The sequence below is a fragment of the Eriocheir sinensis genome, chromosome 5, assembly GCF_024679095.1.
Source record: "Eriocheir sinensis breed Jianghai 21 chromosome 5, ASM2467909v1, whole genome shotgun sequence".
Lineage (NCBI taxonomy): Eukaryota > Metazoa > Arthropoda > Malacostraca > Decapoda > Varunidae > Eriocheir > Eriocheir sinensis.
In genome coordinates, this window is record NC_066513.1 from 10313481 (window position 1) to 10337009 (window position 23529).

At 44.2% G+C, this 23529-nt stretch overlaps 1 protein-coding gene across 1 annotated transcript; it reads left to right on the forward strand.

Annotated features, from left to right (window-relative positions):
- Window positions 1-941: 941 nt before the first annotated feature.
- LOC126982943 (IQ and ubiquitin-like domain-containing protein) lies at window positions 942-23472 on the forward strand (the record flags this gene model as incomplete). The annotated part of the gene is given in 5 exon segments (XM_050835263.1): window positions 942-975; window positions 6993-7162; window positions 8353-8418; window positions 9099-9230; window positions 23248-23472. Coding segments are annotated over 5 exon segments (627 nt in total), but the record flags the coding sequence as incomplete, so codon positions are not given.
- Between the last annotated feature and the right edge of the window lie 57 nt (window positions 23473-23529).

The window sequence follows — 23529 nt, forward strand, 5'->3', positions numbered from 1 at the left end:
TCAAGCTTCATGTCAGGTCCAGAAGAATCTCGAGATGCAACAATAGTGTTCCATCTTGAGAGGCTGAAGGACCTGCCATGTGCTCAGGAGTATCCAGTGACAGGCTCAAATCGGTTCGGTTTGATCAGCGCCCTTGAGGACCCTGTAGAACTGTGGGATACTTCCAAACATGAGACTCTGCAAGCTGCCAAGGAGTGCACTGGATAGCGCCCGAGATCAAGGAGTGGCTTTGCCTCGGTGGAGACGCTGGAGAATATTGAGGAGAGTCGCGCTGTCAGACTTGCTGGGAATCAGGACCAGTACAGGGCTCTGTCGCGTAGAACTAGAGCTCTCCTGAGGAGAAACAAAGAGAGGTATGTCAGGGGTCTCGCTGAGGAAGTCGAGGGCCATTTAAATGCGAATGACCTCCGACCTGCTTACCGAGCCGTGAATAATCTCCGTTCCAATTCTCCCTCTCAGGTGAGAGCTATCCGAACAGCTGATGGCTGCCTCGTATCGGACATGGATGGGCAGAGGGCTTGTTGGGCTGAGTATTTTGAGCAGCTGTACATGGCGGACCCTCCACCTAGGCAGCTTCCAGTTGCTGGGTTGCAGGTGGCGGATGCTCATCCACCCATCGACGAGAGTCCACCCTCTCTGGTTGAGGTCAGAGGCTGTGGCAAAGTTGAGAGGTGGAAAGGCACCTGGCACCTGTAACATCAGTGCGGAGCTGCTCAGACCTGGAGGTGAGGCCATGATCCGCGGGTTGCACGCGGTCTTGACTGCCGTATGGCAGTCCGGCACCATTCCTCCTGACTGGAAGAAGAGGTCCAGTCCCTATCTGGAAAGGGAAAGGAGACCGACAGGATTGCAACAACTACCCTGGTATTACATTGCTCAGTGTGCCAGGCAAGGTGCTTTCCCACCTGTTGCTGATGCGAATTCGCAGCCAGCTACTGAAGATGCAGAGACCTGAACAGTCTGGGTTCATGCCTGGTGAGTGAACAACTGACCGCTTACGTACTGGTGGAGCGCCGAGGTGAGTTTCGACAGGGGATGCTTGCAGCCTATGTCGATCTCAAGTAGGCGTTTAACTCACTCAGTGCATCGCGAGCCACTCTGTTATCTTCTCCTACTCCGTGTGATTCCTGCGAGGACTATTTATTTGCTGACTGGCCTGTATTCTGGGACAGAGAGTTCTGTGAAGTGTGTGGGGGGTTTGTCCAGCTTCTTTCCCGTGAATGCGGGAGTGAGGCAGGGCTGTGTCCTTGCCCCATCGCTTTTCAACACTGGGCAAAGTTGTGGACCAGAGTCATTGTGGAGCATCCATTGGCAATACCAGGGTCACTGACCTTGTTTTTGCCGATGATGCAATAATCATGGCGGAGTCGCTGGAGGTTTTGGTGATGGCTCTCGAGGCACTGCACGAGGAGACGAAGCCCTTGGGACTTCTGGTCTCCTGGGCGTAGACCAATGTACAGGTGTTTGGAGGTTTGCTAGATGAAGCAGTATAGTCTGTTCATGCTTGTGACAAGGACGTTGAGATTTCAGAAAGTTTCACGTATCTTGGTAGCGTAGTTCATAACAACGGTGAGTCTCGCCAGGAAATCTTACTACGGATTGGCGTGGCCAACGGTGTTATGGATTCGCTCAATACGGGAGGATGGCGTTGTCGATATCTGTGCGAAAGGACAAAGATCCGGATCTTTAAAGTTCCCTATGCTCCCTGTCTTACTCTATGGTTGTGAGACGTGGACACTAAATGGGGACTTGGAGAGGCGGATTGATGCCTTTGGCAATAAATGTCTACGCAGAATCATGGGATATCGCTAGAATGACTTTGTATCAAACCAGCGACTACTCGGTGATACTGATTCGACATATATTACCTGCATAGTCCGTCAACGAAAACTCCAGATATACGGGCATGTGGCACGTTATCCTGAAGGTGATCCTGCTCATCGGGTTGTCTCTTTAAGAGACAATCCTGAGTGGAGGAGGCCAAGGGGACGCCCACGGAGTTCGTGCTTGAGCAAGTCGATAGATCCTACTCGCCCGGAGGGACCCCCGTGCTTGGCTTCGTAGGGTGGGCGAGGCGACGCGCCTCCCGACGTATGCCCCCACTGATTGATTGATTGATTGATAGCAAGCTACGCGTTGCCATAGTGCACATCTCCTTTTTCCAACACACCCTCAGTTACGCGTTGCTCCGTATCCAACACACCCACAGAAAGCTCCGCTTTATTTTTATTTTTTTCCAAGGAGGGGCAACAGGCTCATGAAAGGGAGGGGAGGGTGCCGACAGACCGACTCTATCGGCTGGCGACAGCCTAGCCGACCAAGTCGGTCTGCCGACGAAGACTGGCCGCTTGCGTGTCTCTGAGCTCCGCGTTGCCACAGCGCACTTATCCGGGTCGCATAATTTCGAAAGGTTGTAAGCAAGATCTAAATAAAGTAGGTTCTACCCACGGTTGGCTCAAAATTCGTCGCATTCCGTGCATCCTCGCGAGGCTCCTCCCAGACAGTGACGTGGCACAGAGTATAAAAAAAGCTGACCGAGCTCCCTTCAGTCACACCACGACACTTGACCTGACACACACCTGCCCCCCGCTCTCCGCCCTTCTACTCTCCCTTGCTCCCGTCAAATTCTCTCTCTCTCTCTCTCTCTCTCTCTCTCTCTCTCTCTCTCTCTCTCTCTCTCTCTCTCTCTCTCTCTCTCTCTCTCTTTATGTGTGTGTGTGTGTGTGTGTGTGTGTGTGTGCTAGTGTGTGTGTACACCCACACCCACAGAGAGAGAGAGAGAGAGAGAGAGAGAGAGAGAGAGAGAGAGAGAGAGAGAGAGAGAGAGAGAGAGAGAGAGAGAGAGAATGAATGAATGAATTTAGCGGGAGCGGGCGAGAGACGGCAGCGAGCGAAGAGCTGATGTCAGGTGTCAGGTCAACTGTCATGATGTGACTGATGGGGCTGCCTACTCGATCAGCTTTTTTTTATACCCTGTGGAGAGAGAGAGAGAGAGAGCGGGAGGAGGCTCCTCCCTCCGGTCCAAGTGATGTCACCTAAGCTGCGCGTAGGTCGACCTCCCTTTATTTAGATCTTGGTTGTAATGTGTTTTTTTTCCCGTGGAGACTAGCCCCACCCTCTGCAGTGACGTCTCGCGCGGCTAACTCCTTATTGGCTGCTGCTGCCTGACCCCCGCCCCCACCGCCTCTCTCTCTCTCTCTCTCTCTCTCTCTCTCTCTCTCTCTCTCTCTCTCTCTCTCTCTCTCTCCTAGATGCACAGAGAGAGAGAGAGAGAGAGAGAGAGAGAGAGAGAGAGAGAGAGAGAGAGAGAGAGAGAGAGAGAGAGAGAGAGAGAGAGAGAGAGAGAGTGAGATCGTTGTGTCTGTTAACTTGTCTGAGAGAGAGAGATTTACGTAGATAGATTTACATAGAAAATCAGACCACACAGACCCCATGGTCCAGACTAGGTGGTCTGTCCTTAAACCTAAGTGATTTTACATTAATCAGATGGCTCCAAAACGTTGCTTTTCTACTCTAGTTAATATTAAGTTCAAGGAAGTGACGGTCGAGCTTGTTTTTAAAGTAGTCAATCGTGTTACACTGGACCACTGATGGTGGGAGCTTATTCCATTCTCGCACTACAACGTTGTTGAAGAAAAATTTGGTGCAGTCTGAATTTACTTGTCTAATTTGAGTTTTGTGCCATTGTTCCTCGTTCGCAAAGTGTCATCGATCATAAACAATTTTGTTCTGTCTACATTCGTGAAACCATTAAGTATTTTAAAACATTCGATCAGTTTTCCTCGGAGGCGACGTTTCTCAAGAGGGAACATGTTAAGGGTGGAAAGCCTTTCTTCGTAAGATTTGCTGCGCAAGGAAGGGATCATTTTTGTTGCTCGACGCTGAACACCTTCTAGTTTAGCAATGTCCTTTGCATGGTTGGGAGACCAAAACTGTACCGCATATTCCAAGTGGGGTCTGACTAAACTATTGTAGAGCGGAAGTATTACATCTTTATTCTTAAATAAAAAAGTTTCTTTTAATGAAGCCCAACATTCTGTTCGCTTTATTTGCTGCATCGATGCATTGATGTGAGAATTTGAGGTTTGACGCGATTTAAATCCCCAGGTCCTTAACGCATTGAACGCTTGTGAGTTTAACGCCGCGTATTTCGTAATCGAACTTCTTATTTTTTGTTCCAACTTGAAGGACCTGGCACTTGTCTACGTTAAAGGGCATCACCCATTTATCCGACCAAGCTGAAATTTTGTGCAAATCCTCTTGGAGGCTTTGCCTGTCTTGGTCAGTGAGAACCGAGTTACCAATCTTTGTGTCGTCTGCAAATTTACTAATGCGATTATTGAGTCCAACATCCACGTCGTTGATGTAAATAATGAAGAGCTCTGGGCCAAGAACCGAGCCCTGAGGGACGCCAGTAGTGACCGGCGCCCACTCTGAGTTAAATCCGTCAATCACAACTCTTTGTTGTCTGTTGCTCAACCAATTCGCGATCCATTGGTTTACTTGACCGTCAATGCCTATTTGCTTTAATTTATAAAGTAATTTATGATGTGGGACCTTATCAAACGCTTTCTGGAAATCAAGATAGACTACGTCCACTGATTTGGTTACGCCATAAATTGAGAAGAGATCGTTATAAAAGGTCAGTAGGTTTGGCAGGCAGGATCTTTTGTTACGGAAGCTATGTTGTGAATCCCCAATTAATGAGTGGCTTTTGAGGTAACTCACAATTTTGTCTCTAATTATGCTCTCGAGTAGCTTACCTACAATTGAAGTTAGACTAATGGGTCGGTAGTTACCTGGTATTTTTTTGTCTCCTTCCTTAAAAATCGGTGTCACGTTAGCCTTTTTCCAATCCGAAGGGACGATGCCCTGTTGCAAGGACAAGGAGAGAGAGAGAGAGAGAGAGAGAGAGAGAGAGAGAGAGATGGGGGAGGCAGCATGGAGGTATTATGGGAGGAGCCGCCATGACGTCACGAACGCGAAGCCAACGCGCTATTGGTCCGCTGTCTCCCCTCCCCCCTTAGACTCAAAACATATATCAGCTGATCCAGTGGACGCATTGAAAGTGCATACAATCCCTGCCTTTTCTGAGTGTAGTGTAGTGTAGTGTACTATTCCTTAATGACACTTTCATAAGCAGCTGGGTGCGAGAGGGATTTAGGGGTCTTAGTGAACTCTAATCCAAGGGCACAATGCATTCAAGCTAGAAATCGAGCAAATAGGGTACTGGGATTTACTTCAAGGAGAGTAAGCAACAGAAGCGCCGAAGTCTTCCTCAAACTATATTTAGCATTAGTTAGACCTCATCTTGACTATGCGGTTCAGTTCTGGTCACCTTACTATAGAATGGATATCAAAATGTTAGAATCAGTGCAGAGGAGGATGACTAAGATGATTCAGGGGTTGAGAAACTTGCCATACGTGGAAAGACTCAAACAGTTAAACTTGCATTCTCTAGAAAGGCGAAAGGTGCGTGGAGACATGATCGAGGTTTATAAATGGATGAAGGGGGATATTCATAAGGTTTTGTTGGTAAGAGAACTGGGTAGGACACGAAGTAATGGGTTTAAACTGGATAAACTCAAATTCAACAGGGACATAGGCAAAAATTGGTTTACTAACAGAGTGGTGGATGAGTGGAATAGGCTTAGCAGTCATGTGGTGAGTGCCAATACAATTGTCACATTAAAAAATAGATAAATTCATGGACAGCAATATTAGGTGGGGTTAGATACACGGGAGCTTAGGTTCAAAGGAGCTGCCTCGTACAGGCCTACCGGCCTCTTGCAGACTCCTACCTTCTTATGTTCTTATGTTCATATGGCTGTACGAAAAGGGAGCGTAGTGGTTCAACATCATTTCACAGGTGAGTTGAGAACTGTATAACCAGATAGGGCTACATATGATAGAAATCTGCAGTTCTGTTGTACGCTGACATTGAGGTTACCAGGCGGCTGCCAGGGTACCTGTCCTCGACCCGGGCTGAGCTGTATGCCATACTTGAGGCTCTCCACAATGTAGCAGCTTTCCGCAAAGATGTATACTTGTTTGTCGATAGCCAGGCTGCATTACATAAACTTGTGTCCTCCTCCCCTACAGACTGTGATCTTGTAACTAAGTGCCTGACTGCCCTCCGTGCCCTTGAGGCCGCAGGTGCCACGGTCCACTTCACCTGGGTGCCCTCCCATGTGGGCAGCCAGCACAATGAAAAGGCAGACTGCCTTGCTCGACGTGCCCTTCAGGATGACACAGTGGACCCTGGCACTGACTGTACGCTTAGCTATGTTAAGAATAGAAATAGGGATTATTTCCATAATAGCATTGCTATCCAACTCAGACACTGCTGTGACAATGGCAGCACCAGCAGCCTCCATTACGCAAGTGTCTCCCACCACTGTGTTTACCCCTGTGGGCGACACAGTGCACCTCAGGATGTGGTAGCAATGCGCCTTAGACTAGGCTATAGGTACTACTGGGAGGTTAGTAACTCCCCTGTCTCCTGCACGCTGTGTGCCAGGCCGAGGGGCCACACACTGCAACACTGTCATGGAATGCCAGGGCCCTTTCATTGCTTTTTTTAAGCCACGGGACTGCCTTGACCTTAAATGTCGTTGATAATAGATCTACATTAAATATATAGGAAAATATTATGTACTTTTCATAACTCAAACCATCAATTATTTTTTTTTTTCCGTCTAGTATGCAAAAACAAGTGGTAAATTCCCTTAGTTCAGCCCAGGAGATTGCAATGTCTTGGGTCTATCTACCGATTGTAAGCTCCGCCCACAGACTCTGTAAGCTCCGCCCACTGGCTTCACTCGCCTGTATGGGAACAGTGCGGGAGGGCGCCTCCTGTTATAATACCTCCATGGGAGGCAGGCAGCAGCAGCCAATCAGGGGTTAGCCGCGCGTGACGTCACTGCATAGGGTGGGGCGGGAGAAAATCCTTACAACATTTCGAAAATATGTCTCCGGGTCCTTCTCGCCAGGAAGGATTACCAGAGGCTGCCAGACGGTGTGGGACAAGACCCGGGCCACGCAGACCGTCCGCCATGCTTACACCCAGACAACGGCCTTCCACCCACTCCTGCTGCCGCCCACGCCCACTCTCATCACGCCGCGTCCCTACGTGCCTGCCAGACACTACGACATGGCCAAGGTGAGGGGGTAGTGGTGGTACTAGTAGTATAGTATTTCCACGAGAAACTGGTGGGTGGGGTAGTGGCAGCTGCGGGGTCAGCCCCGCACCGCACCTTGCCACACAATCTCAACACCTCTCGCTTCCTCTCATATATCTTTAAATGAAATTAATTAAATAATTGGATAATCCAATAAGGTCATATATACAGTGTTAAGATTCTTTCGTTTTTAGGATAATAACAAAGATTTTGTATAAATACCACGTCACTTGACAATGTTGGAATAGAACGTTGTCAAGTTTCCTGGTATTTATACAAAATCTTTCTTATTATCCTAAAAACGAAACAATCTTAACCCTGTATGTCCCTACTGGATTATCCAAATATTTAATTGAATTCATTTAAAGATTTTAAATAGCTGACATATGAAAGGAAGTGAGAGGCATTGAGAGTGTGGCAAGGTCAAGGCTGACCCTGCAACCGCCACTATCCCACCCGCCAGTTTCTCGTGGAAATACTATAGTAGTAGTAGTACGTAGTAGTAGTAGTAGTAGTACGTAGTAGTAGTAGTAATAGTAGTAGTGGTCGTAGTAGCAGTAGTAGTGGTCGTAATAGTAATAGTAGTAGTAGTAATAGTAGTTGCGGTAGTAGTAGTAGTAGTAGTAGTAGTAGTTGCGGTAGCAGTAGTAGTAGTTGAAGTAGTAGTAGTAGTAGTAGTAGTAGTGGCTGTGTAGTAGTATCAATATTGGTAGTAGTAGGAGTAGTAGTAGTAGTAGTGGCGGTAGTAGTATTAGTTGTAGTAATAGTAGTAGTAGTAGTAGTAGTAGTGTAGAAGTGGCATTAGTAGTAGTAGTAATAGTAGTAGTAGTAGTAACAGTAGTAGTAGTAGTAGTAGTAGTAGTAGTAGTAGTAGTAGCAGTATTATTATTATTATTATTATTATTAGTAGTAGTAGTAGTAGTAATATAATTCTTTTCGTCCTTCTTTTTCTTCTTAATATTATTATTATTATTATTATTATTATTATTATTATTATTATTATTATTATTATTATTATTATTATTATTCACGTTATTATTGCATATATCATTGTTACTAATTATTAATAATTTATTAATTATTAATATCGATTCTACTTTTCTGTATGTGTTTGTGTGTGTGTGTGTGTGTGTGTGTGTGTGTGTGTGTGTGTGTGTGTGTGTGTGTACAGGTCGTTACGGTGCAGAGGATCGTGCGCGGCTTCCTGGGACGACGAAAGACAGTGAGGGTGATGAGGGTGAGTCTTCTTCTTCTTCTTTTTCCCATATTTCTTTTTTTCTTCATTATTTCTTCTTTTTCCTATTTTTTCTTTCTTCGTTTTTTTTTCATCTATTCCTTCTTCTTCTTCTTCTTCCTCTTCTTCTTCTTGTTCTTCTTGTTCTTCTCTGTTCCATTTTCCTTTTTTTCTTCTTTTTCTCTTTCTTCTTGTTCATTTTCTTGTTCTTGTTTTTTCTTCATCCTCTTCTTCCTATTTGTTTCTTTAATTTTTCATCTTACTCTTTCTTTTCTTGTTCTTGTTCTTCCTCCTCTTTCTATTTTAATTTTTTTTTTTTTCTTTTCATCCGTCTTCTTTTTCCTTCTTGTTCCTCTCTTCTTGTTCTTTTTGTTCTTGTTCTTTTTCTTCTTGATATATTTCATATTCAATTTCCTCTTTCTCCTCCTCCTCCTTCTCCTCCTTCTCCTCCTCATCCTCATCCTGCTCATAATTTCTTCCTTTTCCTCCTCCTCCTCCTTTACTTTCAATCTTATTTCCCGGCATCAATTATGTTCAAATGACAAATAATGACACAAAAATCATCTTGTATCGAAACCCTCGATGTACAAGTGATACAGTTTCTTCTTTACGTGTATCTATTTATTATTGGCATATTTATTTATCTATTTCATTCATCACGCATCATATTTATCATTGCTAAGATACGGGCGGCGGCTGAGGAATCAACACGGAGGAGGATGGATAATACAGGGGCCGCTGGTGAGGACCCAGAGCGTGTATCCTCCCCCCTCGAGTCTTGTTGCAGCACTGACGGAGACTCGGACCCCCAGCAGGTAATAAGTGGTTTGAGTTGATGTTTTCATCGCTATGCTTTCCTATAGGCTCTGCTATGTGTTAGAGAAGGAATCCAAACGCAGTAGGAAGTAGGATGTAAAGTAAAAGCAGAAAGGCTGTGTTAGTGCATGCTTGTGAGAGGGGTATAGGAATCATTATAGACACTGCTATGCTTTTCAGTGGAGTCTGTTAGACGCTAGAGAGTCCAACATCATCATCATAAGAAGAAAGGTTGTGTTAATGCATGCTTGTTAGAAGGGTAAAGGAATGGAGACGCTGCTTTTCTCTATTACAGGCTCTGTTAGGCGTTAGAGAGGGAGTCATATGTCGTAGGGATCAGGATGTAAGGATGAAGAAAAAGTATAGGGCTGTATTAGTGCATGAATTAAAGGGGTAAAGAAAGGAATGGAGACGCTTCTATGCTTTCCTATAGGCTGTGTTAGACGTTAGAGAGGGAGTCCAAACGTAGAAAGAAAGAGAATGTAAAGTAGAAGAGAAAAAGTGGCTATGTTATTTCATGCTTGTGAGAGGGTTAAAGGAATGGAGACGCTGGTTGGCTGCTCTGTATGTGGCTACCTAAAATTTTTTTTTTTACGGCAAGGGAGACAGCTCAAGGGCACAAACAAATAGTACACAAAAAACTTAGCGCTTAGCGCTGCTCCAACAAACGCAAACAGACCACGTTGCCAAAAGATAAGTCAATTTCAGGAGAAGAGATGTCTTGACACTCAAGTCAAGCCACAGGCAGGAGAAAATGTAGACAAAGGAAGGCTGTTCCAGAGTTTATCAGCGGAAGAGATAAAAGAATGAAGGTGCTGGTTAACTCTTGCATAGGGGGAGGCTGTGGCTGAGTGGTTAGCGTGCCGGCGCCGCGTCCGGGAGATCCAGGAGGGACGCAGGTTCGAATCCTGGCCGCCACACAGCTGGGATTTTTCAGTCACAGCAGAGTGGCCTAAGACTATCCACATGCTGCCCTGAAGACCACCTATCTACCCGGACTTTAGATTACCTCTCCAAAGAGAGGCTCAAAGATGAGCTCCGGGGGGGGCAGTATGAGCCAAAAAAAGATGGCGCCACTATAAACACTCGCCTGCGCCACAATGGGCTGGGCAGACCATCAGGCCCCACCAGTGAAAAAGCCTAACGGTGCAACAGGCCGCGACGAAAAAAAAAAAAAAAGGGGGGGTTCAACAGTATAGGGGTGAGCAAGAGGAGAAAGTCGAGTGCAGTGGGGCCGTGGGAGGGGGGGAGGCTTGCAGTTAGCAAGTTCAGAAGAGCAGTCAGCATGAAAATATCGGTAGAAGATAGAAAGAGATGGAACACTGCGGCGAAATTTAAGAGGTATGAGATTGTCAGTACCCTACATGTATTCCCGACCGTCTTGGAGACAGGCCCAACATTCTAGACCTCTTCCTTACCTCTAATCCTTCTGCTTACTCTGTCAAACTGTTATCTTCGTTGGGCTCCTCCGATCATAACCTTATTTCTGTTTCCTGTCCTATCGCTCCTGTATATCCTCTGGACCCACCGAAGAGGCAGGCGATGCTTCTGGCGTTTTGCTTCAGCTCGGTAGGACGACCTGAGGATGTACTTTTCCGATTTCCCGTGGAATGATTACTGCTTCCAGGAGAGACCCCCCTCTGTGTGTGCCCAACGCATCTCAGAGGTGATTGTCTCTGGAATGGAGGCATACATTCCTCGTTCTTTCTCTACTCCTCATGCTAAAAAGCCTTGGTTTAATCATGCTTGTTCTCGTGCTATTAAAGATAGAGAGGCAGCTCACAAACGGTTCCAGAGCCTTCGAACTCCCGCTAACTATGATCTTTACATTTCAGCTCGGAATCGTGCCAAATCTATTCTCCGACTTACCAAAACTTCTTTTATCAATAGAAAATGTCAACACCTTGCTTCTTCTAATTCTTCCCGTGATATCTGGCATCTAGCCAAGAATATCTCCTCCAATTTCACTTCTTCCTCTTTCCCTCCTCTCTTTAACCCTGACGGCAGCACTGCCGTCTCATCTGTCTCTAAGGCTGAACTCTTCGCTCAAACTTTCTGTAAGAACTCCACCTTGGACGATTCTGGTCATATTCCTCCTACTCATCCCCCCTCTGACTCCTTTATGCCTGTTATTAAGATTCTTCCAAATTATGTTTTCTATGCCCTCTCTGATCTCAACTCTCAGAAGGCTTATGGACCTGATGGAGTGCCTCCTATTGTCCTTAAAAACTGTGCTACCGTGCTGACACCCTGCCTGGTCAAACTCTTTCGTCTCTGCTTATCAACATCTACCTAAGAAGGGTGACCGTTCCAATCCCTCAAACTACCGCCCTGTAGCTTTACTTTCCTGTCTATCTAAAGCTTTTGAATCAATCCTTAACCGGAAGATTCAGAAGCATCTTTCCACTTCTAACCTTCTATCTGATCGCCAGTATGGGTTCCGCAAGGGGCGTTCTACTGGCGATCTTCTTGCTCTCTTAACTGACTCTTGGTCATCCTCTCTTATCCGTTTCGGTGAAACTTTCTCTGTTGCGCTAGACATATCGAAAGCCTTCGATAGAGTCTGGCACAAGTCTTTGCTTTCTAAACTGCCTTCTTTCGGATTCTATCCCTCTCTCTGTTCCTTTATCTCCAGTTTCCTTTCTGGCCGTTCTATCTCCGCGGTGGTAGACGGTCACTGTTCTTCCCCTAAACCTATCAACAGCGGTGTTCCACAGGGCTCTGTCCTATCACCCACTCTCTTCTTGTTATTCATCAATTATCTACTTTCCATAACAAACTGTCCTGTCCACTCATACGCCGACGACTCCACCCTGCATTATTCAACTTCTTTCAATAGAAGACCCTCTCAACAGGAAGTACACGACACCAGACTGGAGGCTGCAGAACGCTTAACCTCAGACCTTGCCATTATTTCCGATTGGGGCAGAAGGAACCTTACATAAGAACATAAGAACATAAGAACGCAGGAGTCTACAAGAGGCCGGTAGGCCTGTACGAGGCAGCTCCTTTGACCCTAAGCTCCCGTGTATCTAACCCCACCTAATATCGCTGTCCATGAATTTATCTAATCTATTTCTGAATGTGACAATTGTATTGGCACTCACCACATGACTGCTAAGCCTATTCCACTCATCCACCACCCTGTTAGTAAACCAATTTTTGCCTATGTCCCTGTTGAGTCTGAATTTATCCAGTTTAAACCCATTACTTCGTGTCCTACCCGGTTCTCTTACCAACAGAACCTTATGAATGTCTCCCTTATTAAAGCCCTTCATCCATTTATAAACCTCGATCATGTCTCCACGCACCCTTCGCCTTTCTAGAGAATGCAAGTTTAACTGTTTGAGTCTTTCCTCGTATGGCAAGTTTCTCAACCCCTGAATCATCTTAGTCATCCTCCTCTGCACCGTTTCTAACATTTTGATATCCATTCTATAGTAAGGTGACCAGAACTGAACCGCATAGTCGAGATGAGGTCTAACTAATGCTAAATATAGCTTGAGGAAGACTTCGGGGCTTCTGTTGCTTACGCTCCTTGAAATAAATCCCAGTACCCTATTAGCTCGATTTCTAGCTTTTTTTTATTTATTTATCTATTTTTTTACAGCAAAGGAGACAGTTCAAGGGCACACAAAAAGCAAACATTAATAAAAAAAAAGCCCGCTACTCACTGCTCCTAAAAAGAATCCAAAGAGGTGGCCGAAAGATAGGTCAGTTTCGGGAGGAGAGGTGTCCTGATACCCTCCTCTTGAAAGAGTTTAAGTCGTAGGCAGGAGGAAATACAGATGAAGGAAGATTGTTCCAGAGTTTACCAGCGTGAGTGATGAAAGAGTGAAGATGCTGGTTAACTCTTGCATAAGGGGTTTGGACAGTATAGGGATGAGCATGAGTAGAAAGTCGAGTGCAGCGGGGCCGCGGGAGGCATGCAGTTAGCAAGTTCAGAAGAGCAGTCAGCGTGGAAATATCGATAGAAGATAGAAAGAGAGGCAACATTGCGGCGGAATTTAAGAGGTAAAAGACTATCAGTATGAGGAGGAGAGCTGATGAGACGAAGAGCCTTAGCCTCCACTCTGTCCAGAAGAGCTGTGTGAGTGGAGCCCCCCCACACATGAGATGCATACTCCATACGAGGGCGGACAAGGCCCCTGTATATGGACAGCAACTGTGCAGGGGAGAAGAACTGGCGTAGACGGTCCAGAACGCCCAGCCTCGAGGAAGCTGATTTAGTAAGAGATGAGATATGAAGTTTCCAGTTGAGATTTTGAGTTAAGGATAGACCGAGAATGTTTAGTGTTGAGGAAGGTGATAGCTGGGTGTTGTCAAAGAATAGGGGATAGTTGTTTGGAAGATTGTGTCGAGTGGATAGGTGGAGAAACTGTGTTTTTGAGGCGTTGAAGGACACCAGGTTCTTCTTGCCCCAATCGGAAATAATAGTAAGGTCTGAGGCTAAGCGTTCTGCAGTCTCCAGCCTTGAGTCGTTAAGTTCCTGAAGGGTGGGTCTTCTATTAAAAGAAGTTGAATAATGCAGAGTGGAATCATCGGCGTAGGAATGGATAGGACAGTTCGTTTTGGAAAGAAGATCATCAATGAACAACAGAAAAAGAGTGGGAGATAGGACAGAACCCTGTGGGACACCACTGTTAATAGATTTAGGAGAAGAACAGTGACCGTCTACCACGGCAGAAATAGAACGGTCAGAAAGGAAACTGGAGATAAAGGTACAGAGAGAAGGATAGAAACCGTAGGAGGGTAGTTTTGAAAGCAAAGATTTGTGCCAGACCCTATCAAAAGCTTTTGATGTGTCCAGCGCAATAGCAAAAGTTTCACCGAAACGGCTAAGAGAGGATGACCAAGAGTCAGTTAAGAAGGCTAGATCACCAGTAGAACGCCCCTTGCGGAACCCATACTGGCGATCAGATAGAAGGTCAGAAGTGGAAAGGTGCTTTTGAATCTTCCGGTTAAGGATTGATTCAAAAGCTTTAGATAGACAGGAAAGTAAAGCAATAGGACGGTAGTTTGAGGGATTGAAGCGGTCACCCTTCTTAGGTACAGGCTGTATGAAGGCATACTTCCAGCAAGAAGGAAAGGTAGATGTTGACAGGCAGAGGCGAAAGAGTTTGACCAGGCAGGGTGACAGCACGGAGGCACAGTTTTTAAGGACAATAGGAGGCACTCCGTCAGGTCCATAAGCCTTCTGAGGATTGAAGCCAGAGAGGGCATAGAAAACATCATTTTGAAGAATCTTTATAACAGGCATAAAGGAGTCAGAGGGGGGATGAGTAGGAGGAATATGCCCAGAATCGTCCAGAGTGGAGTTTTTAGAAAAAGTTTGAGAGAAGAGTTCAGCCTTAGAGATAGATGAGACGGCAGTGTTGCCGTCAGGACTGAGGAGTGGAGGGAAAGATGAAGAAGTGAAGTTGGAGGAGATGTTTTTGGCTAGATGCCAGAAGTCACGGGAAGAGTTAGAGAAAGCAAGGTTTTGACATTTTCTATTAATGAAAGAATTTTTGGTTAGTCGGAGAATAGATTTGGCACGATTTCGGGCAGAAATGTAAAGTTCAGCTTGAATGCATTGTGCCCTTGGACGGAGATCAGAGCTCACTAAGACCCCTAAATCCCTCTCGCACCCAGACCTGCTTACGAGAGTGTCATTTAAGCAATAGTTATGTGAGGGGTTGTTCCTACCTACACTCACCTTGTGTCCTTCAATGCCTCAAAAACTCAATTTCTCCACCTATCAATTCGACACAATCTTTCAAACACCTATCCCCTATTCTTCGACAACACTCAGCTATCACCATCTTCAACACTAAACATCCTCGGTCTATACTTTACTCAAAATCTCAACTGGAAACTTCACATCTCCTCTCTCGTTAAATCAGCTTCCTCGAGGTTGGGCGTTCTGTATCGTTTCCGCCAGTTCTTCTCCCCCGCGCTGTTGCTATCCATATAAGAACATAAGAACATAAGAACGCAGAAGTCTACAAGAGGCCGGTAGGCCTGTACGAGGCAGCTCCTTTGACCCTAAGCTCCCGTGTATCTAACCCCACCTAATATCGCTGTCCATGAATTTATCTAGTCTATTTTTGAATGTGACAATTGTATTGGCACTCACCACATGGCTGCTAAGCCTATTCCACTCATCCACCACCCTGTTAGTAAACCAATTTTTGCCTATGTCCCTGTTGAATCTGAATTTATCCAGTTTAAATCCGTTACTTCGTGTCCTACCCGGTTCTCTTACCAACAAAACCTTATGAATGTCTCCCTTATTAAAGCCCTTCATCCATTTATAAACCTCGATCATGTCTCCACGCACCCTTCGCCTTTCTAGAGAATGCAAGTTTAACTGTTTAAGTCTTCCCTCGTATGGCAAGTTTCTCAACCCCTGAATCATCTTAGTCATTCTCCTCTGCACCGATTCTAACATTTTGATATCCATTCTATAGTAAGGTGTCCGCCCTCGTATGGAGTATGCATCTCACGTGTGGGGGGGGGCTCCACTCACACAGCTCTTTTGGACAGAGTGGAGTCTAAGGCTCTTCGTCTTATCAGCTCTCCTCCTCCTACTGATAGTCTCCTCCTACCTCTTAAATTCCGTCGCGATGTTGCCTCTTTTTCTATCTTCTATCGATATTTCCACGCTGACTGCTCTTCTGAACTTGCTAACTGCATGCCTCCCCTCCTCCCGCGGCCCCGCTGCACATGACTTTCTACTCATGCTCATCCCTATACTGTCCAAACCCCTTATGCAAGAGTTAACCAGCATCTTCACTCTTTCATTCATCACGGTGGTAAACTCTGGAACAATCTTCCTTCATCTGTATTTCCTCCTGCCTACGACTTGAATTCTTTCAAGAGAAGGGTATCAGGACACCTCTCCTCCCGAAATTGACTTCTCTTCCGGCCACCTCTTCTGATTCTTTTTTAGGAGCAGCGAGTACCGGGCTTTTTTTTATTATTGTTTAATGTTTTTGTGCCCTTGAGCTGCCTCCATTGTTGTAAAATAAAAAAAATAAAAAAAGAGGAGAGGAGTTCATGAGACGAAGAGTCTTACGGTGGGATTATCAGTCAACCTCTTCCCTCTTCGTCGAACCGTCTCTTAGAGATTGTGCTTCTGTTTAGTGGTATTATGAAACGCTCTCTTCTCTTCCACCTCGGAAGCTATCCTTCCTTACATTTTTGGTACTACTGCAAATCAAACAAAAGCTGAAAACCGAAAAATTAATGCATTTTAGGTACATTTCTATAATGAAAAATATTGTGTGGCTAATATTTATGTAAACAGTGCTTGATACAGTGACATCCACTATACATAGCAAAAAAATTTATATTGATGCGTTGGTTGGAAGCCGTGGCGACGTGTGTTTACTAGGCAGTCCGAGCCCAGGGTTGCCAAATGGCATTTTTTATTACATTACCTTCTTGAAAATCACAAATAACATGCTGGATAAATTCTCTGTGGACATGTGTGACTAAATACGTAAGGTGTACAGCACTGACGATATCTCCTTAGATGCTTTATTTGATTAACTACCCTCAAACAATACTGCACTACAACCTGCAAGCTGCACATGGTAAGTTATAGACTTTCTATTTTTTTATTGATCTTTATTAATAATGGTTATTCTAATATTTTTTTTATTACAAAACATGGCGGACCTTTCTTAATTAAAACAAACAAATAAAAAATAAATCACAAACACACACACACACACACACACACACACACACACACACACACACACACACACACACACACACATAATTACATAGAATTACATATAGAATCAGACCACACAGACCCCATGGTCCAGACTAGGTGGTCTGTCCTTAAACCTAAGTGAATCTACACTAATCAGATGGCTCCAAAACGTTGCTTTTCTACTCTAGTTTATATTAAGTTCAAGGAAGTGACGGTCGAGCTTGTTTTTAAAGGAGTCAATCGTGTTACATTGGACCACTGACGGTGGGAGCTTATTCCATTCTCGCACTGCAACGTTGGTGAAGAAAAATTTGGTGCAGTTTGAATTTGTCTACATTTGAGTTTTATGCCATTGTTCCTCGTCCGCAAAGTGTCATCGATCATAAACAGTTTTGTTCTGTCTACATTCGTGAAACCATTAAGTATTTTAAAACATTCGATCAGTTTTCCTCGGAGGCGACGTTTCTCAAGAGAGAACAAGGTAAGGGTGGAAAGCCTTTCTTCGAAGGATTTGTTGCGCAAGGAAGGGATCATTTTTGTTGCCCGACGCTGAACACCTAATTTAGCAATGTCCTTTGCATGGTGAGGAGACCAAAACTGTACCGCATATTCCAAGTGGGGTCTGACTGAACTATTGTAGAGCGGAAGTATTACATCTTTATTCTTGAATAAAAAGTTTATTTTAATGAAGCCCAACATTCTGTTCGCTTTATTTGCTGCATCGATGCATTGATGTGAGAATTTGAGGTTTGACGCGATTTTGACCCCCAGGTCCTTAACGCATTGAACGCTTGTGAGTTTAACGCCGCGCATTTCGTAATCGAATTTCTTATGTCTTGTTCCAACTTGAAGGACCTGGCACTTGTCTACGTTAAAGGGCATCTCCCATCTATCCGACCAAGCTGAAATTTTGTGCAAATCCTCTTGGAGGTTTTGCCTGTCTTCGTCAATGAGAACCGAGTTATCAATCTTTGTGTCGTCTGCAAATTTACTAACGCGATTACTGAGTCCAACATCCACGTCGTTGATGTAAATAATGAAGAGCACTGGGCCAAGAACCGAGCCCTGAGGGACGCCATTAGTGACCGGCGCCCACTCTGAGTTAAATTCGTCAATCACCACTCTTTGTTGTCTGTTGCTCAACCAATTCGCGATCCATTGGTTTACTTGACCGTCAATACCTATTTGCTTTAATTTATAAAGTAATTTATGATGTGGGACTTTATCACACGCTTTCTGGAAATCAAGATAGACTACGTCCATTGGTTTGGTTACGTCATAAACTGAGAAGAGGTCGTTATAAAAGGTCAATAGGTTTGATGGGCAGGATCTTTTGATACGGAAGCCATGTTGTGAATCCCCAATTAACAAGTGGCTTTCTAGGTAACTCACAATTTTGTCTCTAATTATGCTCTCAAGTAGCTTACCTACAATTGAAGTTAGACTAATGGGTCGGTAGTTACCTGGTACTTTTTTGTCTCCTTTCTTAAAAATCGGTGTCACGTTAGCCTTTTTCCAATCCGAAGGGACGATGCCTTGTCGCAAGGACATATTGAATACGGTTGTGAGGGAGGAGACTATTTCGCTCTTTGTTTCTTTAAGCAGTATAGGATATACTTTATCGGGTCCTGGACTTTTATTTGTTTTAAGTGAATGGAGAGCTTTAAGGACTTCATCGGTTGTTATTTCAAAATTAGGCAATGCATGCTCGAGATTTACATTAGTACTGGTGCCGGTGGTAGTGGGAGGAAGACTGTTAGTATTAAACACCGAAGAAAAGTAACTGTTTAAGAGGTTTGCAAAGTGTTGGCTGTCAGTCACTAGTGCACCGTCGCTGTTTGTTAAAGGTCCAATTCCACTTCTGATCGCCTTTCTGTTGTTTATGTAACTGAAGAAAGATTTCGGATTATTTTTACAGTTAGCTGCAATATTTTCTTCATATCTACGCTTTGGCTGACATACTAATCTTTTTACTCGTCGCCTGGCATCGTTATAAAGTCTAATATTTTCGGGCGTGCTTTGTTCTTTCTTTAACCCGTAAAACAATTTTCTCTCCTTGGCTTAGATAATTTTCTTCTAGAAATTCGATCATTCTATGTGACTAGTCTTCTGTACCTGATAGTGTCGCCCAGTCGATATGGGGGAGGTTAAAGTCTCCTAATATCAGTGAGTCGCTGTTATTAAGTGACTGCCTTAAAACGCTGTACATTTCAAGGTCGTCATCGAGTGATTGCCCCGGAGTCCTGTAGGTGACAGATATATTTAAATTGACTTTTGCAATGTTTACTCGCACGCACAAATGTTCAACGTTACTGTCTCTTGGTGTTTTGTCAGTGGGATGCAAATAGCTTTTGACAAAAAGGGCGACGCCACCGCCTCTACGGTTTACACGATCTTTGTTGAAGAGTCTGTAGCCATCTATGTTGTATTCGGAACTTAAATCAGTATTTGTGGTGTCGATAAATGTTTCGGTTATAGCAATTATGTCAAAATTTTCTGTTAGAGCAAGACATCTCAGTTCATCAAATTTGTTTCTTAGGCTATGCGCATTGAAACTAAGGATTTTTAAGTTATCTAGAGGCTTGGTAATAGAGGTGGTGGTACTTGCGGGATCACGGTTACGGGTTTGTAGCGATGCATGGCGTCTATTTACACGGGCGGGGTGGAGGGACGTGGCTGAGGGTCGTTTTTTGATCGGGTGTCACGTACTGCGTCGTTGAGGAGCCTTCCGAATCTGCTTGCCCCGATGGGAGACAGGCGAATTATATCCCTGTGGAAGAGCTCACTTTGTCCGTAGAAATTGTCCCAGGCGTTGAAGAACTCCACGTCAAGCTCTCTGCAAAGAGTCTGTAAGCGGTTATTTAGGCTGAAGGCCTTACTGAAGAAGTCGCTCTCCGCCCACGTCCGTGGTAGAACTCCTGAAATCAAAATGTAAGGGAATTTAGACTTATACTGCTGGATGAGCCTGCGGTACTTGTCCAGGAGTTCCTCAGACCGGGTCGTGGTGACGAGAGAGAGAGAGAGAGAGAGGAAGTTTGGTAATAAATCGCTCAGTTTGGCTATGAATCTTCATGGAACTGGTAAGCGCCCGCTCATGAGACTTGGCAACCCTACCCGGGCGGCTTGTTCCAATGTTGGCTTATATTATTATAGGAACAGTGAAGTCTTGAATAAACAGAAAAATATTGTTTCTCGCATTGTATGACTTTTTATATAAGGCCCAGAAAATTTAGATTGTTCTTATACCCAATTAATAATACAGTACCATAGTAACATGGAAAAATGTTGTAATAAATCATTAAATGTGCGAAGATTACGGCGAAGAGGTGGTCTTCAGCTGCTCTTCCTGAAGAGAGAGAACGTAGTTCGTTTCCTTCCCGCTCACCGATTCGCGCGCTGCACAAAAACACTCCTCGTCACTGATGATACCGTTTGGTCCACGAAGACTGCTTTCCTCGCGGGAAGTGGTAAGAGGTTGACTAATAATACCGCAGTTAGACTCCACTCTATCCAAGAGAGCTGTGTGTGTAGTGCCCCCCAAGAAGTGAGATGCATACTCCATACGAGGGCGGACAAGGCCCCTGAATATGGACAGCATCTGTGCGGGGGAGAAGAACTGGCGGAGACGATACAGAACGCCCAACCCCGAGGAAGCTGACTTAGTAAGATAGGAGATATGAAGTTTCCAGTTAAGATTTTGAGTTAAGGATAGACCGAGGATGTGTTTTGCGTTTAGTGTTGAAGAAGGTGAAAGTTGAGTGTTGTCGAAGAATAGGGGATAGGTTTTTGAAAGATTGTGTCGAGTTGATAGGTGTAAAAATTGAGTTTATAAGGCGCTGAAGTACACTAGGTTCCTCCTACCCCAGTCAGAAATGATAGCAAGGTCTGAGGTTAGGCGTTCTGCAGCCTCCAGTCTGGAGCCTGGTAATTACGAGTCTAGGACAACTGGCCGCTGCCACCTGTCCGCAGACTAACTGGCCGCGGGAAATTGGCCGCGACCTACTGGCCGTCAAATTTAGCAGTAAGGCTAATCGCCGCGGACAACTCGCCGCCATATGCAGCTTTTTGTTGTTGACTGATAAAATTGTGTTTGATAAAACAAGAGGGTTAAAAAAAATTTATGGAGTGCTTTATTGAAATAAAGAAATATAAGATAATTATGCAAAAATGCTAAACTTTCAAATTTACTTTATTAAGTAATTGAGAAAAAATAGGATGCAACTGCAAATATCTATGAAAAGTTATGTGCAAGTCCCCTAAGATATTCAACATAATTTCTACCCTTAAATTCACTGACAATTGCTTTAATTCGCTCACCTACTTGTCAATATTTTTTCAACTTGACAGGTGGGTCTTGCCCTGCGATCAGCTGCTCGGAATATAGGTCTCTTCCACGTTGGACTTTTTTCAAACAATCAATAAATTTCCAAACAGTAGGATGTTGCATTCCAAGTTTATATTGCAGTCTTCCATGAGCAGCTTCTGCATGATTGTTTGTCCTGTCTTTGTCATTTAAGGAGAGTGCATAAACGTTCCACATTTCATGTGGAAAAAATTGAGCACGTCTGCCAACATTGTTGTCCTGAAACCAATCATGAAACACTTGAAATTCACCTGGTAGCTCATCAGCAAGATTTTCAAATGCGTCAGTCATATATTCCATGGGAACAAATGCCAGGGCCAGGGTTTGTTTTTCTTCATTCCTACCGCCCCCAACACACATTCGTTTTCATCACTACTATCAAAGAGCTATTACAGACTTATCGAGGTCACCTCCCGATTTTTTTTTAAATAAAAATACTGGTTAACGGAGGAAGTTAATGGGTCCTTTTAGGGTTGCCAAATAGCATAATGATTAAAAATTAAGAGACTCGTATCTTATGAACCCGAACTGAGTCAGTCATCAAGAGATTCGTGTCTTATTAACACAATCATAGATGTATCCGCGGGGTTCAGTTGGCCGAGGCGAATTGGTCGGCGGCTAGGTGGCCGCGGCCAGTTGTCCCAGTCCCAGTAATTACTGTTGGGAAGGTCTTCTGTTGAACGAAGTTAAATAATGCAGAGTAGAGTCATCAGCGTACGAGTGGGTAGGATATTTTGTTCTGAAAAGATCATTGATGAATAATAGAGAGTGTGAAAGAGGACAGAACCCTGCGGAACACCACTATTAACAGGTTTAATGGAAGAACAGAGACCGCTTACCACTGAAAGGTCAGAAGTGGATAGATGCTTATGAATCTTCCGGTTAAGGATTTATTTAAAAGCTTTAGAAATACATATAAGATAAAAAGACAGAGTGAATGGATGAAAGAATGAATGAGAGCAATAAATAGATAAATAAATAAATAAATAAATGAATAAATAAATAAATAACGAAAGAAAGAAAGCAGAAAATAAAGAAAAAAAGCATTAATAGAGGGGGAAGGACACTGATAAAGAAAGAAAAGGCAGAAACAAAAAAAAGGAAAGAGAGAATGAAAGAGAAAACAAACAAAAAGAACGAAAAAAAAAATAGAATGAAAGGAGGAGGAAGTAAGTGGAAGAGAAAAAAAGACGAGCTTTATTTCCATCTTTCTCTTTTATCTGTCTTCTTACTCTTTTTCTTTCTTTCCTTTTTTGTTTTCCTTCTTTTGATTTCTCTCTTTCCTTTTTATCAGTGTTTTTTCTTTATAACTCTTTCCTTCTCCTGTCTTTGTCTTTTCTTTCATTTTTTTTCTTTTTTCTCCTCGTTTTCTTTCTTTGGCTTTCTCTTTCTTTCCTTTTAGTATTTCTGTCTTTTTTCTCTCTTGATCACTTTCTTTCCCTACTCCTTTATTTCTGTTTTTCTTTTTTTATATTTATTTCTGCCTTTTTTATTATTTTCCCTCCTCCTCTATCCCTGTTCTCCTTTCCATCTTTCTTTTCTTTCTTTCCTTATTTTTCTTTCTTCTTGTTTTTTTTCTTTCCTTCCTTAATTAATGCATTAATTCACTCTTTTCCCATGCATTTATTCATTAATTTTTCTTTCATTCATTTATTCTTTCTCTCATCCTTTCATTTTATCTTTTCTATCCTACCACCACCACCGCCTCCACCACTACTTTCTTTTCTCCTTTATTTTTTTTTCGTATGCTCTCTCTCTCTCTCTCTCTCTCTCTCTCTCTCTCTCTCTCTCTCTCTCTCTCTCTCTCTCTCTCTCTCTCTCTCTCTCTCTCTCTCTCTCCGTTATTCACTCCTTCATTAATTTATTTTCTATCATTCATTCGATCATTCACACGTTGATTCATTCTTTATTCTCTTCCATCCCTTCACCGCCCGCCACCACACAGCGTCGGGAATGGCTGGTGCCCCTCACTGAACTGTATGCGCGGCTGGAGAACTGGCGGCGGCGACAGGTGGAGTTGGTGACTGCAACGTTGACGGGGCGGGATCGGCGGCTGGCACTATCGGCGCTGCTGGACAAGGAGACAGAGCTGTTGCGGGCGCTGGAGGCTCACCGCGCCATTCGCTCCGCCCGACGCAGAAACGCCGCTGTGGCCCACTTCTTGCAGGAGGTTAGATGTGTGTGTGTGTGTGTGTGTGAAGGTGAGTGGGTGTGGCGAGACGTGGCG